General features: G+C 53.0%; 1 protein-coding gene across 1 annotated transcript in view; it reads right to left on the bottom strand.

The window, feature by feature from the left end:
- Positions 1–14,707, bottom strand: part of PTK7 (protein tyrosine kinase 7 (inactive)) — a 61,002-nt gene extending 46,295 nt beyond the window's left edge. Inside the window, exon 1 of the mRNA XM_034990618.1 lies at positions 14,556–14,707. Within this exon, the coding sequence (XP_034846509.1) occupies positions 14,556–14,634 (79 nt within the window). The 5' untranslated portion in view covers positions 14,635–14,707. The remainder of the gene's footprint in view (positions 1–14,555) is intronic.
- Between the last annotated feature and the right edge of the window lie 770 nt (positions 14,708–15,477).

Here is a 15,477-nt window from a genome sequence, read left to right as displayed (position 1 = left end):
CCCCCCCCCCCCCCGGCCACCGCCGTGCCCCCAACTCAGCAAGGTCCCATGGGAGGAAGAGACACGAGCTTGCTCGCAGGAGGAGGCTAAATAATGAATTGTAAGTGTGTGTTTTCTTTGGCCAGGGCAGTCTGGCCAAGCACTGGGGGCTGCTGGGCAAACATTTTTCATATTTTAGTAGCTGGCCTATGCCCAAAGCAGTCAGAAGTTAAGTAAGCTTTGAATGAGCTGCACCCATCCTCTCGCCCGCCCCAAGAATTCTTAATGAGGTTCTAAGGCAGCGGCCTACAGCAAACCCGGCGTGTTGCCTTAAATATCACTGGCCCTTCACTACTTTTAATGAATGCAAATGATTCAGCAACAAAACACTTAGCCCGGAGTGAAATCCGTCTTTGTGCGGCTGGTTTCAACAGCTTACAGCCCAGCTCAGGCAGGGCCCTACCGGGCAGGGGCCCAGCAGAGCCTGAGGTGCCCTGGCTAGCCCAGGCAGACCCCCTGCACACGGAGGGCAGCAAGCGTAGAAGGCAGGAAGTGCTCAGCAGGAGGGAGGGCCCCTCCCTCTGCCCCCCCACTCCACTTGCCAACCCGGCCACCAGATGCAGACCCTCAAACTCCACCTCTTTACAACTCTGGCTCCAGGAGAGGAAAGTGTGAGCGGGGAAACAAAAGGTATGTCTTTGATCTAATGAAAGGGGTTGGTCCCAGGCACCTCAAAGGCCTGTCCGGTCACCACACTTCCTGCATTCAAGGGCATTACACCCCAACGTGCCTACCCACCCCCTCCTCTTCACCTGATGCCAGGTACCTGGGGAAGAGAGCATCCAAGAACCTGAAAAGCTCACTTGGATCCATGCCCTCCTTCACCAACTTCATGGAAGCAACAAAAACAGAGGTAGTGTAAATAACCCAATTTACACCCTGTTTTCAGAATTCTCTTTTGGCTGCAAAAACTGAAAGCAATTTGTCAGGAGTCTAAGAGCAACCTTTAGCTAATTTACTTCCAACCTAGGGCTCAGGGGGATCTGCCATCCCGTCGGCCCGATCAACACCTCTCCTCGGGGCTGGAGCAGCAGCCTGGGACAGAACAGGCAGCTGTTAACACCACAGCCTTCACCCCCACGGCCAGCAGCAGGCAAGAGACCCATGGAGGTCCATCCCAAGTCCTCTCTAGGTTCTTCTGGTCGTGGGTGTAAATAAGGAATCTGGGGTGTCAGAGCCAAACTGGGCAATGACCAAACTGAGGACCACTGAGGGCCCACAGATATCTCTCTGGGTGCCTGAGATATAAAAAGGGCCCCAAAGTATTTGTTGACCTGGTTTGAAAAGAACCACTGCCTCTTTCAATCCTCACAGGACAGAGAAGCCGGGGAGACTGGCTTCCTCAGAAGAAAATTCACAATGAGTTTTAGAGGGCCTCCGAAATAAGTTTTGTATCACCAAAAATGCCTTTTTTGATGATATAAATACCAGTACATCAAAGGCTTTTAGGAGAAGAGCACTGGAATTTTCTTAACCTCAACACCATTCTTCCTGATTGTTCAAGACACATCAGCTACAATACCTTCTTCTTCTTCAAGACACTGTCAAAGGCGGCCAAAGGAAGCAAACACGGCATTCACGTCATACAGGAGCTGCGTCTCCTGGACCCTGGGACATCTGAGTTCTTGCCTTCCGAAAGTGATCCATTAATCAGACCCTTTCCTAGCTGGGCACACCTACTGAGGGCTAAAATTCTGGACAACAACCCAGAAAGAATGTATTCTGAAACCCCTATAAGGTAGAAGTGAACATCTGGAAGGCTTGGAGCGCAAATCTACACAGCAACCTATTTAAAAAAAAAAAAAAGAAAAAAAAGTTTTGCTCTTCACTTTCTTTCACTAATGCATATGAAAGAGATCTCTTTCTCTTTCTGTCTACCATCTAAACCCCAACCCCACAGCTAATCCATCCTACCATCAAATAAACCAGAACTCAAGCAAATGATGAACTCCCCAGCCTTTGGGCCACTTTTGTCCTGGAGACGGGAGAGGAAGGTGCCCTCAGACAAATGCTGAGGTAGCACAAAGCAGAACGAATAGCCCCAGTTGTCTCCACAAAGCTTGGATCAACCCCACACAACTGTGCAGCCTGGGAGGGGAAGGAAATGCAACCAGCTCCTGTCTTTTTCCTGCCCGCTCCCACTCACATCGCCTGGCACTTTCTGGGTCCCCCCTCTTTGGTGCTTCTCTGCATCCTTGCCTTGTTAATTACTCTCTTCTGGTTCTGTCTTGATGTGCCTACCAGACAATCCGTTCCTGGAGTGAGTCTCAAGTCTCCCCCAGAAATAGCCCAGCTTTTTCAAGTGGAGACTCTACCATCAGAAAGGCATTTTCTTTCCATAATTGACTGTTTGCCCTCCTAGGGACATCCGCCTCCTTCTCTAGACAATCTCTTGCCTTCTAAAGACTTTAAGTACCTCCCCACCCCCCAACCCTCTCACATACACGACCTAGGGTGATGCCTTATGCCTTAAGCATTATTTGTTATTTATGTGCCAGACGAAAAAGGAAAACAGTTTCTATTGAAAGTTACTGGTGGATGGCAAACAAAAGCAGACCTGTAAATAAATCACCCTCATCGTATGATAACTATCTTTTATGGAGCATTCACTCTATGACAGACTAAGTCCTTCCCCTACACTGAATTTCAAAGGAGTCACCAATTTTAAGATGCACTGTTATTTGTGTTATGCTAAAAGGAGATGGTCCCAGTTAAACTAAGACACAATACTACATAATTGACTATGTTACCACCAGGCTTCAAAGGTGTGAAACTGAAAAAAAAAAAAAAAAGAGCACTTTCGAGTTGAAGAAAGACAGTATTATCATCTCACGGAATCCTTACAAGCACCCTAACGGAGTCGGAATTATCACCCTCATCTTACAAAAGGGAAACTGAGGCTCAGCGAGGTGAAGTGAACTATCTCGGGTCTCTGAGGGAGCAAGCTGTGAAGCCAGAACTCCCTTCCTAAACAGATTTCTGAATTTCCCTGTGCGCCGGCGGGTGGCACCCACCAGGCCTGGGGCAGATCATCCCCAGCTAAGCTGCCCCATCAAAGGCAAGTAACACTTGCTTGGCTGATTGCTAAAATCAGGGTCTTTTTGCAATTGCTCCTTCACAGATCTACTTCCAGAAACAACAACAAAAGGAAAACAGGTTTTCCTAGCTCCTTCCTCACAAAACTGGCTGGAAGTGAGGGGGGGCCTCTCAGCCAACTTGTTATATATAAAGCACATTTAATGAGCCTTTCAAGCTGCGGGGGTGGGAGAAGGCAGGGTTCATTGGAAATCTGATACTTTGGCAGCCAAACGAGAGGGACAAGGCCCTCAGCATCAGCCCCAGGGGGATAAACACCATCTCAAACCTCTTTGTCTGCCAGAAGGAGATACTTCCGGGGGGGGGGGGGGGAAGGGGGCGGCAAAGCTTTTTATGACAAAGCCCACCTAACAACAACCCTCTACCGGAGACCTGGCTGGGGTCTTTGTACAACCCACCTAACCATAAACCCTCTGTCCTTTCCCAAACCTGCTGGGGTCCCCCTACCCACAAATACCTGTGACCGCCATAAACGCCCTTAAACAGCCCCCGTTTACTGCCCAGCCTGCCTGCTGCTAAATGAGGGCATTTGTTTCAAATTTGCAAATACCGAAAGCAGTGGAAACCTAAGTCCACTCCTAAAATGAAATGTTCTGCATTCCTCCGGCCTGAAGCACCACGCTTCAAAAGCGGCCCTGGCTGTTTACTCACTGGTGGGGCTATTGGGAGAAGTGTTTCCCTGCTCCCGGAGGAGGCTCCTTTGATCCGGGCTGGGTGGGAAGGGGACAGAGAGAGGTGCCACCCAAGCTCAGGCCCGTCTGGGCCCACGCTCGCCGGCCTCCTTTCTGGACTGCCCACGGCAGCAATCTGGGGAAGTCTCCCAGGGAGGCTCACGGAGAGACAGGAGCAGGCCCGCTCAGCAGGACCTCTCAGACCAGGTTCGAGAGGCCCAGGGAACAAAGGTAGAGTTAAGAGCGAAAAAGGTACGCAAGGCCAAAGAAGCACCCCAGCCCCTTACCCAGAAACAAAGAGGCCAATTCGCCACCCCCTTTTCCTGCACCTCACCAACAAAACTCAGGACACTTCTTCAGGGCAGGGTGCAATGTTTACTAAATAAAAGCCTTTTGTTTTAAGGAGTTTTCAGAAAGGAGGTGGGGGTGGTAGTAAAGAGAAGCCCGAGACCTCCTCCAGGCCCCCCGGGGCTGTTCCCTGGGGGCCCAGGCACTCCTCCTCCCCTGGAAGCTCCTCCTATAGGAGGCCCGGACCCCTGCGGTGGAGGAGGGGCCCGGATCACAGGCCAGATCACAGGCACAAAGCTGCTAGCAAGCTGGGCATTTTTTAAATTGGTCAGTTTAACAACTGGTTAATCTGCTAAATTAACCAAACAGATAGAATGGTTTGCTCTTTGTAGCTAGAGCTACAAGACCAACAGCAAATCTTCTCCACCGCCCCCACCCCTTTCCCAAGGCTGCAAGACAACCATTTTCTTTGTTTGTGATTTGTTTTGTTTTTCGGGTAGCTGGAAATGAACTTGGGATCTCAAATGCTATCCTAGCACATCTCCTCTCTAAGGACTTGCTGACCTGAAGGATCCTTCTCTCTCTCTCTTTCTTTTTTTTTTAAACAGATGAGCTACACCAGAATCAGAACACCGGAGTATCACTTTGTAACCCTTCAGCGATGGGACCCAGGTTCCCAGGTTGGACCCTGAGAGCCTCGGAAGCAGAAGAACAAAACTCAGCAGGTCAGCCAAGAGCGGTTAGCAGCTTGGGCTAAAGGGAGATCTACCTGGCCGCAAAATGTGTACATGTTCCAGAATGTCAGAGGTCACTGTCCAAGCAATTCTGAAATCTCTTGAGAATTAAAAGGCTTGCCTCCAAAATCAGAAATGGAAGGGAAACCTACGTCCATCGCATCCCTACTGTGTGCCAGGGCCTGTACCACTAAGTGTGGGCCCATCCATCTACACAACAGTGGTGAGAGGCAGCACCTCTATTAACCACAGCAGCGATGACTCTATTACCACCTACGTGGTCTCTAGCACAGCATTACCCAGTATACACCTCCCAGCAGGCACACGGGTCTGGAATGGTGACGGCACCCCTGCAAGCCAGGGCCTGCAACTGCCCGCAACCTTCCAGAAGCACCAGCTGGAAGAGATGGAGGACTCCGCTCAAATCGTGGGGATTGGGGCGTCTGGGTGGCTCAGTCGTTAAGCGTCTGCCTTCGGCTCAGGTCATGATCCCAGGGTCCTGGGATCGAGCCCCACATCGGGCTTCCCGCTCAGCGGGAAGCCTGCTTCTCCCTCTCCCACTCCCCCTGCTTGTGTTCCTTCTCTTGCTGTATCTCTCTCTGTCAAATAAATAAATAAAATCTTAAAAAAAAAAAAAAATCGTGGGGATTGAGGCAGTGTTCTGGACTTCTAGATTACACAGTCTGACCGTAACTCTAAAAACTTTAGGATGTACACAAACCTCTGAATGGGCCACTGAAAACTGTAACCATGCTGTTTTGTAACAACAAATTTTTTAAAAGAGGGAGAAAATTTGGCAATCTTGAATGCTGAGGTGCAAAAGGTCTCTCCATGCGTAAAGTTATTGATCCACTCGCTCCTTATGTAGAAAGAGCAAAGGCTCCTCCACCCTCTGACTCTAACAGGGCTGCTCTTAAACCCACCCAGACAGTTATCTCGTCTGCCAAGTCCACTCCCCAGCGTTCACTCCACTCCAAGGCATGTGTTTGTAACACCTCATAGTCCCGAGGACATACGAGAACACAAAATCAGCTCTCCTACTTACCAGCTCTGCAGTTCTGAGCGGATCTTACTTTGCACCTCAGTTTCTTTACTTGTCAAATGCCTCCCATCCCTTGACGCTCCTCCCACCCCAAAACCAACCATCTTCATCCTGCCTGCCTCTGAGCCATGTTAATAAGATCAAATGTCAGTGTGAGTGAAAGCATTTTGTCAATTGCCATGGTGGGTACACTTGGGATTACAGAGGAGGCTCTCCCAAAGCACACCCAGCCACTTCTCCCAGCTAGAAGCCGCCCTTCAGTTGTTCCTGCTTCTGTGCAAAGGAAAAGGTATTCCTCGCCAAAGCACTAGTCCCTCGAGTACTTGAGGACTAACCAGGTAAGTTTCTGCCTCCTTTTACTCAGATAAAAACCCTTCTTTTTGGGGGGCACCTGGGTGGCTCAGTTGGTTAAGCATCTGCCTTCGGCTCAGGTCATGATCCCCGGGTCCTGGGATTGAGCCCCATATCGGGCTCCCTGCTCAGGGGGGAATCTGCTTCTCCCTCTCCCTCTGCCCCTCCCCCCTGTTCCTGCACTCTAGCTCTCTCTCTCAAATGAATAAATGAAATCTTTTAAAAAACCACACAAACTTTTTTTCTCCCTCATAAGAATTCTCTCCCAAACCTTTCTAGAATTTACCCCATTCCCCCTTGCACCCAAAGAATTAAACCCTAATACCCACATCACCAGTTGATCGAGTCTAAACACATCTGTGCCCACGTACTAGAGACTCCAGAACAAAATACGGCCCTTAAAGTCCTCTCCCCAAAACCAAGGGTGAGGAAGACGGCCTGTAAGGTATGACAGGAACACAGCTGGCGGTTGTGTATGGCAATACTGGGTCAGCCCCCAAAGGTCCCCACATTAAAGGTCTTCCAAGGTCTTGAGTCCTCAAGTTGAGGCCTGAGTGGCAGGTGGGACTTGTCCAACGTCACATGAGCAGTCTGGGGCAAATGTGGGAGCAGGGCCCATGTTTCCCTCCCAGTGCCTCCTGAGGAGGGACATACACTTCCAGGGTACCCAGACCTGGAGCCCAAGACCCATCTTTGCTACTGAAGAGATTCTACCATTACTGCAGGATTTCCTCTAAAACAGGAAAGCCTACGCACTTTACGTTGGAGGCTCCAGTGTGTCCAGGGAGAGAGGCAAGCCTGGTACTTCTTAATGAGATGTGGAATAAACTCTGAGCAGCCCCTCTTCCCTGAAGACTCAGCCAGCCTTCCGTATTAATTATTATATAAGGTGTTAGAAGCCTGCATGTGCAAGGCAGTAAAATCCTATGGTGGGGGGACGAGCCCAGAAACAGACCAAGATCCCAGCAGCTACAGACATATCCTGTGGAGCAGGTACAGCACTGGGGCCCCAGCCTCCCAGGCTTCTCCTACAGTATGGGATAAGCAGCAGTGCCCCAGCCCCCGACCACAGGAGGCAGGCGAATAGTAGAGAAAATGGCTCATCTAAAACAGATTAGAGGTCACCAAAATCATCTTGGCCCATCAGCTGAGAAGCAAAGGGCCACTCATTCCAACGGGATAGCCACATGTGACTGCACAGAGGGAGAAAGATGCTCAAGATGCCCAGCCAAGGTGTTAATACTGAAATACTGCCCTGGGTCCTGAGGCAGGGCTGCATTCACTTGGAGGAAGGGCGCCTATTTCTAATGCGCACAAAGGCACTCTATGAGCTAGCTGCTGGGACACCTCAGTCATCCCCCAAACAGACCATCATTCTCTTCACTGCCTCACCAACAGCACCCCAGAAGGGGCAAAAAGGAACCAGTGTATCTCCGGGCGGAGGCAGTACATGCTAGTGCCCGCCCTGGCCTCCTTAACCACCCACAGCGAGAGCCGTCCATCCCTGAGCACACCACACCTCGGGAACCTCCCTATGGTATTGACAGAAGTTCACACAAGCTACCCAGAGTGACTGGGGGAAGCCTCGCAGCCATCCCGTGATCACAGAAGCCCCTCCCTGGGCTGTTCTAAAAGTCAGCCGAGGCTGCAGGAAGCACAGCTCACTACCCACTCCCTAGAAGAACATCGGCACAAACAGGGAGACGGCGGCTCCGAACCAGCAGTGACCACTCTGGGAGAATCTGCTAGGAGGACAGAGGGAGAAGAGTTCCCACCAGGAAATGCAAAGTGCTTGTGCCCACCTTTCTGGGCCGCTGCTGGAATACTGAGACCCATTTAGAACATCTGCGCTCTCAAGTAAGGAAACCATTCCTAAAGCTGCCGGTCCAAAGCAACTCTGTCGAGCCCTGGCAAACCATTCTAGAGACAGAGGACCAGAAAGAAAGGCTGACACCCTAAAAGGAGACAAAGGGTCAGAGCAGTCTTTGGGAAGAGACATGAGGGCTGGCCAGAGGGGCTGCACCCCTGGGTCAACCATCTCCAGGGGGAATGCTCCCTCGACTTTCTGGAGGTGGGCAAGGGAGCAATCAGCAGCACTTGTACTTTGCAGATGAGGAAACTGAGGCTCGAAAGGTTAATTAACCAGCTCAGGGTCATGGGGCTAGGCAGCAATTGAGTCAGGACCAGAATACAGAAAAGCAGGTGTCACAGGACCACAGATGTTGCTTCTCCTCCTTTATCATGCATTCATGTGTGTGACGTTAGACAAGAACCAGCCAAGTTTTCAGACTCCAGGTCCAATGCCTTTATGTCATTCTGATCGGTCACCGCAGCCTACACCTACTAGCAATTCAATTCTCTTCTCTGAAGCCTTTCCCCTCCCCATTTGCTCCTGCGTCATGGACTTACTGTCCTACATGTTCTAGAATGGTCTTCTATTTAGCATTTTACCAAGTGGTGTCTTTCACTACACTTCATGTGATTCCCATCTCTCCATGGCGTCTCCTTCCTGCCTCCCGCCCCAACTGAGACACTTCACCCACAGAAGACCCTCAAAGACACTTGGAACTGACCCCATTCTAAGCCCCTCAACATCAACCTTTCTCATCACCACACCTCCACTTTATTTTTTATTTTATTTTATTTTAAGATTTTATTTATTTTTTAGAGAGCAAGCGAGAGAGAAACAGCACGAGAGGGGAGAGGGTCAGAGGGAGAAGCAGGCTCCCCGCTGAGCCGGGAGCCCGATGTGGGACTCAATGTGGGACTCGATCCCAGGACCCCGGGATCATGACCTGAGCCAAAGGCAGACGCTTAACCATCTGAGCCACCCAGGCGCCCCAACCACACCTCCACTTTAACTGACAAACCCCTTATGGCGACCCAGGGGTTCTCAAACCTGAATGTCGGTAAGAATCTCCTGGGAAGCAATTTTGTTTTATTTTACTTCTCCCGGGAAGCAATTTTAAAACGCAGTTTCCTTCTGAGATTGAACTGGGACTGAACTTGCTATTCAAAAACTGCGACAGAATCTAACAAATAAGCAAATAAAATACCTTTTCTGCCTCCTTCCCCAATGATTCTGATGGGCAGGTCTGCAGTCAGGCCCAGACGGCTCAAACTTTAAATAGGTCCTCTGGTTACCTGCCTTTCCACTGTATTACCTGGGCTCTGGACCACAAATCTACATCTTCCTGACACGTGACTCACCATCCCTACCCCACGACTCAGGGCCTAGTTTTCAGAAATTAAAGACACCCCCCCACCCCAACCCAGCAAATGCATATCCTCGCTCATCAGGCTCTAAGGCTCTGGCAGGAACTCGGGATGGGCAGGACACCCGGTAGGCTGTGTCCCACTCACCTGTGTATCCCTTCCCCGGAGCTTGGTGACCCCAGCCCCAGTTGCAAGAGGGGCAAGGCGCCTGCGTGTGTCCGCCCTTCCAACAAAGCTTCCTCCCTGGCCCACGGCTGCTTGTGCAGCATTACCGGGAGGGAAATGGCCTAAACGCAGAGAAGAGGATGGAAAAAGTGACATACTGCAGAGGGCTTCCTCAAACCACGGATTAGCTGTAACAGCTCCTGGGCCAGCTCCACAAAGCGCCAGGGGCTCGGCAGGGCCCAGTGTGCACTCCGCGCTGAGCTCGGAGAACCCCAAGACAGGACTCTCACCCAGCCGCCACGGTAGAACTTCCACGGTGTCAGGGACAAGAGGACCAGGCGATGGGGGGGAGGGGGGCAGAGCAGGAACCCAGGAGAGAGGCAAGGCGAACGCTGGCGCCAGCAAGCGTGGCCCTGAGCCTGTAACCCCACCACGTGGCTCCGCCAAGGGCGGCGCCAGGGGCACAGCCACCAAGAAGCATGTTACTGAGGTTCGGGCCAGCAGAGAGGCTGGGGGGTACAGACCAAGGGCACCCAGGCCTGTTCAATGACCCTTTCTTCTGGCAGGAGAACACCCAAGACTGAATCCCTGGCCCCAAACCGCTCTTGGCTCAAATATTAGAGTCTGAACTGGCCAACATCCATCCCAGATGAGTGTCACGGAAGCTCCACTGGCTTAAACACAAACTCACACAAAGCCCCGCACTCCAAAATACGAAGTCCTCCGAAGACTTAACAACACTACAGCACCGAAGCCCAGCACAGACGCTGCTGCCTCCCTTTAGGAATCAAATGTATTCCTGAAAGGTCATCCGCCGACCAAATTTCTGCCTCACAAATCCAATTTCTCCACTGCCTTTCGTTATAAAATGAGCATATGCTCGAGGAAAAGCTGAGGTTCCAAGAGGAAGTGAGCACCACACATAACGCTGCGTACCTTCCAGAGTCCCACGTTTAATGGACAAGTTTCCTGACAAAATCTAAATCAAATTCAACCCAAAGTGAGGTAATTTTTTTTTTTTTTTTGGTGAGGCAATTTTTACCTGCAGACATCACACCAAAGAATGTTCACAGGAATTAAAAGTTATTTAAGGTAAATCTTCAAATACTGTGCAAGATCTAGGGCCCCTAATTTGAAAGCTCTGCACCTCAAGTTTCTCTATAAGGAGACCAGGACTTGGGGCACCTGGGTGGCTCAGTGAGTTAAGCGTCTGCCCTCGGCTCAGGTCATGATCTCCTGGGAGTCCTGGGACGGAGCCCTACATCAGCTTCCTGCTCAGTGGGGAGTCTGCTTCTCTCTCCCTCTCTCTCTCTCTCTCTCTCTCTCTCTGTCTCCCTCTGCCCCTCCCCACTGCTTGTGTTTTCTCTCTCAAATTAAAAAAAAAAGGGGGGGGAGACCAGGACTCCTGGAACTATGGGGTGCAGTCACCTGGGTAGCTTATTCAATGCAGATTGGGTTTCTGATTTGTGCTCCCAGGCGATGTTGATGCCACGCTTATTTTGAGTGGCCCCTATACAGTTCACCATTTTTGAAGTGTGGCCCTTCGAGGCAGGTCAGCTTCGTATGTACAGGTGGTTGCCCACACCCAGAACTCTTGGAGAAAGCCAGAAGCCCTGCCACATCACACTCTGAAAACCACCACAGAGAACAGACAGCCCAGAAACAGGAAGGTCTGGTCCCTTGATTCGGTCAAGGTAGAACAGGCACAAGGAGGAACAACAGGCAGCCCCAACCCAGAGAAGCTGGGACACAAAAGACCCCCGAAAGCCAAGAGGCAAAGGGGACGTTTACCCTTGCCCTTGATTACTCTGCCCTGTACCCAAAAGGTTCATTCACCTTTTTAATAAATCTAGAGAAGGACCCATTATAAATGATCCCATAATGAATTCTACAAGGGGGAAGCGCTTTACTTAAAACTCAAAATGGGGCAAAAATATGGATGTGTCCTAAGAATGACACAGTCCAAAAGTTCTACAGGCGTCTTTCTGGCAGGAGAACGGGGACAGCTTTGGGGAGGAAGTGGGGCTGGGCAAGAGAGAGATGGGCCAGGCAACACACACCAAGGACTGGCCCGAGAGGAAGGAAAGGGCTGAGAAACCACACCTGTTTCAGGGGACGGTAAATTGACTCGTTGGGTAGCAATGGAAGGCTCCAGTAGGTGGAAAACGTTTCTTGTTGGGGGTGACTGTGAGGCTGGAAAAGTATGTGGGAAGCATACCTCAGGAGAGGGAAGAACGAGAAAACGGCCCTTTATAGACTTCATTACATTTAATCCTCCGCACAACTCCAGGAAGTAAGTCCCTTTACAGAGGAGGCAAACTGGGAGGTCACGAAATTTGCCCAGGGCCACAGGGCCTGTCAAAATTTGAGTTGCTGTTTTGCCAAATACTTCGTCTCCCCTGCCTGAGCTCTCTCCACCACTCAGCCCTGCTCTGAACGCCAGGAGTGTGACTAGATTCTTCAGCAAGCAATGTACAGAGATCACCCTTGCCCTCCTGCATCCCAACGACTGAGGAAACCCATCACTGATAAAAGCAACTCCTAGGCCTGAATGACAGGCTGCAGAGCCTCGAGGAATCTGCAGGACAGCTAGCTCTTAATGTGACAACTCAATCTCCCCTAAGACACAAGAGCCTGAAAGGAAGAAGGGGGGGAGGGGATGACAGGAATGGGTAGTGACCACAACTGACCATACAAACAGCTGGGGCTAAGAATCCCAGATTTCCAACGTCAAGCCCTCTCCTCCCCCTCCACCGTATTTATCACGACAGGAATCTCAAAGTTTGGAACACTACTCAACCATTTACAGCATAATTACCCAAACTTCAAAATGGTCCAATCCACAAACCAAGCTAGCCTAGGTCCCTCACTCTGGCCTTATTAACAGCAGGGTCTCACTTAAACTCCAGTTACTGACACAGTTAAACAATGAGATGGAAAAATTCTACTGTAATCTATTAAAAAAATCGTTGCCCCCTGAAGTCATGCCGTCCCGGGGTGGGTTGAGTCCCGGATTTCACTGGAAGACAGCAGGCGCCTCGGTCCCGGCTGAAACTGTTTACAGCACATGGACAGGTTCCACACCAAGGCACATTTGGTGGAACTGATTTAAGGCTCTCATTAAAATGTTCCTTTGTTGAGCACAAGACATCTCCCCACCCCCAGAGGAGATTGCAGACCTCCAGTCCCAAGCCCTCAGCCTGCCCTAACTTTCCCCCACAGGAACCCCCCCCCCCCCCACTAAACACCCATCATCGGATTAACATCAATTAACATCAGAGTCCTCGTCTCATGGAAGGAATTTAGGAATTTAGTATTTGTTGAACAAGGACCGGGTCTCCACCAGAATCTCCCCTTGACTCCAGAACTCTAAACATCAGCAGTGAAGACAGCCAGATCAGGCGACCCACACAACCCAAACCCAAACAGCCACCAACCTAGGAAGCCTATGAGCTGGGGCTGCTCGTCCATATGGCTGGGCCCCCGATCCTGGCTGCACAAAAAAACTTCCATACTTCCTCTGGGAGCAGATGTGCGTTCTGCCACGAGCAATAACCACCCTACACATCACAAGGAACACAGGGCAGCTCCAGAAACACCTCCTACGAGTCCCAGGAGCTTGTTCTTACCTCTCCGTCTTGGGTTCCAATTACCTCTCCTTTTAAACTAGGGCTGGGGGAGATGTTAAGTCCATCACCACCAAAACCCCTCACCAGCTGGCAAGCCAGGGAGAGACGTCAAAAAAGGCAATTCTCTACCCCCACCCGCCCTATGGCCACTCTTCCAAGAAAGAGGAAAGTGATTAAGCTAGGACCAGGTGTCCTGGGCAGAGTTCCCCCCCAGAAAGGGCTGCTGCCAGGATCATCACCAAAGATTGTGTGTTGTGGGTTTCTCTGGCGGGGGGGCGGGGGGGGATGTTTCCAATCCAGGCCGTTTGTGGTGTGCAGGTAGCTTGGTGCTTTCCTGTAAAGCACTTCAACACCTCAGTGGTGACTCTCAGGTGTGACCAAGCCAGGAAATAAAGGCGGCCGGGGGGAGGGGGGGCGCCGCGGGGAAGGGGGGGTCGGGTCCTGTCTGCCCTGTATATATAAGCCACACCCTCATCAAAACGCTGAGGCCCTCCAAGAAAGGGCAGAATGAACTCTTCTTGCCTTTCTGCCCGCAGAATGAGAGATTTCTCTTTCCTCGGTGCGGAGAGACAGGATGGAAATCCAGGAAGGAGCAGAACAACCCCGTCCGCACCTTTGCAGGCCGGCCATGCCCGATTTTGGCAGCGGCCTTCACACATTAGTCACCACGACAGCCTCGGACTCTCCGCTCCCCAGATCCGACCCGGCTGGGGGTGGGCTCGGGCCCAGGAGCTGGAGGAGACGGGGCGGCCCCTATTTCTGCCTTTCTCCCGCCCGCACCAGCAGGGCCACCAAGGGTCCCAGCCTGGCCCGGGAACTTGGAGGAGGGAAGCCGGGAGCGTCTGGCCGGCGTGGGTAACAAAGCTCCGCGCTCTGCGCCGCGCAGGTCGGTCCCGCATCCGGCCCCAGGCCGGCCCCCCTCACCTAGGCTGAGACTGCTGGGGGGGACTCCGTCTCCCTCGCCGCCAGCCACCTCACCGCGCCCCCCTAAGTGGGGAGGGAGCCGTTTCCCTCCCGAAAAGAAACTCCCCACCGGGGCCCGGGAGCCAGCAACTCCCGGCAGTTCCCGAGAAAACTCTCCGCTCAGGCCGGGAAAACTCTGTGGCGGCTTGGAAACGCGTCCTCGCGGCGCGAAAGAAGAGGGGCCCGGGCGAGTCCGCGGGGGCTTCGCCACCCCCGGCGCCGGGACCTCGCGCCCGCCTCTCCACCACTCCAGGGTGTCTTGCCCGGCCCAGCCGCCCAAAGCCACCTCCCCGGTGCCCCCTCTTGCCCGCGGGGCTCCCGCGCTTCCCGAGCCCCGTTCCCGCAGCTCGCCGCGACTCACCGCCTAGCAGCGGCAACAGCAGGACGCTGAGCAGGGACAGCCGGCGGAGGCTGCTCGGGTTTCCCGGCGCAGCTGCCATCGCGGCAGGCTCGGGAAAAGGAGCCGACCGGCGCACGGCGGGCGTTCGAACTGCGCTCCGCGGCGGGCCCGAGGGGCCGAGCGCACGGGAGCGCGGGCGCCGCTGCAGCAGCCGCAGCCGGAGCCCGAGCCCGAGGCGCCCCGAGCCGGAGCCGCGCGCCCCTGATACCTCCGAGCCCTCGCGCGCCGCCGCCGCTTTTGGTGCCGCCGCCGCCGCCAGGCCCCGCCCCGCGACGCCCCCTCCCCGCCGGCCGCCGCGCGGCGCCCCGCCCCTTCGACGCCCCCTCCCCGTCGTGGCGGGGAGGAGCTCGCAGTAGGGGGAGGGGTCTGGAGATGGCTAGGGGACGGAGGGAGGGAGGCCCTGGGGAGTGCGGGGAACCTGAGCGAGGTAGGGGAGCATAGGCTGTGCCTACCGCCCATTCCGCAGGGACGCGGGGAACCAAAGTGACTTTCGTGGCCCCTGGAGAGGATGGTCAGTTCTGGGCCTTCCTGGGGGCTCTGACAACAGTTCCCCCCAAATTCCTTGGGTAGGAAGGCGAAAGGCTCTGGCTCACTTCTCAACGACCTAAAATCCTGAGGGAGACCTAGAACAGAAGGGTGTCGTTGATATCCCCAAGCAAGGTAAGCTGGAGATACTGTGGAACCCCAGGAGAGGTACAGCCTGGAGAAGTGAGGGACCAGTGCATGGCTGGGGTCTGGTTTGGCTCTGGACCAATCTGAACCAAAAGGTAGAAACACACTGGGCTCTGAATGCCTGGCTGAAGGCTGTTAAACTGACAAATTTATCCCAAGTCCATCTCCAGGCAGTCTGGGCCGCAGGGCATGGCCAAGTCTCCAGCTGTGG

This window comes from Mirounga leonina, unplaced genomic scaffold (assembly GCF_011800145.1).
Source record: "Mirounga leonina isolate KUSES-001 unplaced genomic scaffold, KU_Mleo_1.0 Mir_53, whole genome shotgun sequence".
Taxonomy (NCBI): Eukaryota; Metazoa; Chordata; class Mammalia; order Carnivora; family Phocidae; genus Mirounga; species Mirounga leonina.
Note: the sequence above shows the minus strand (reverse complement) of the source record. Positions and strands in the feature narration are given on the sequence as shown.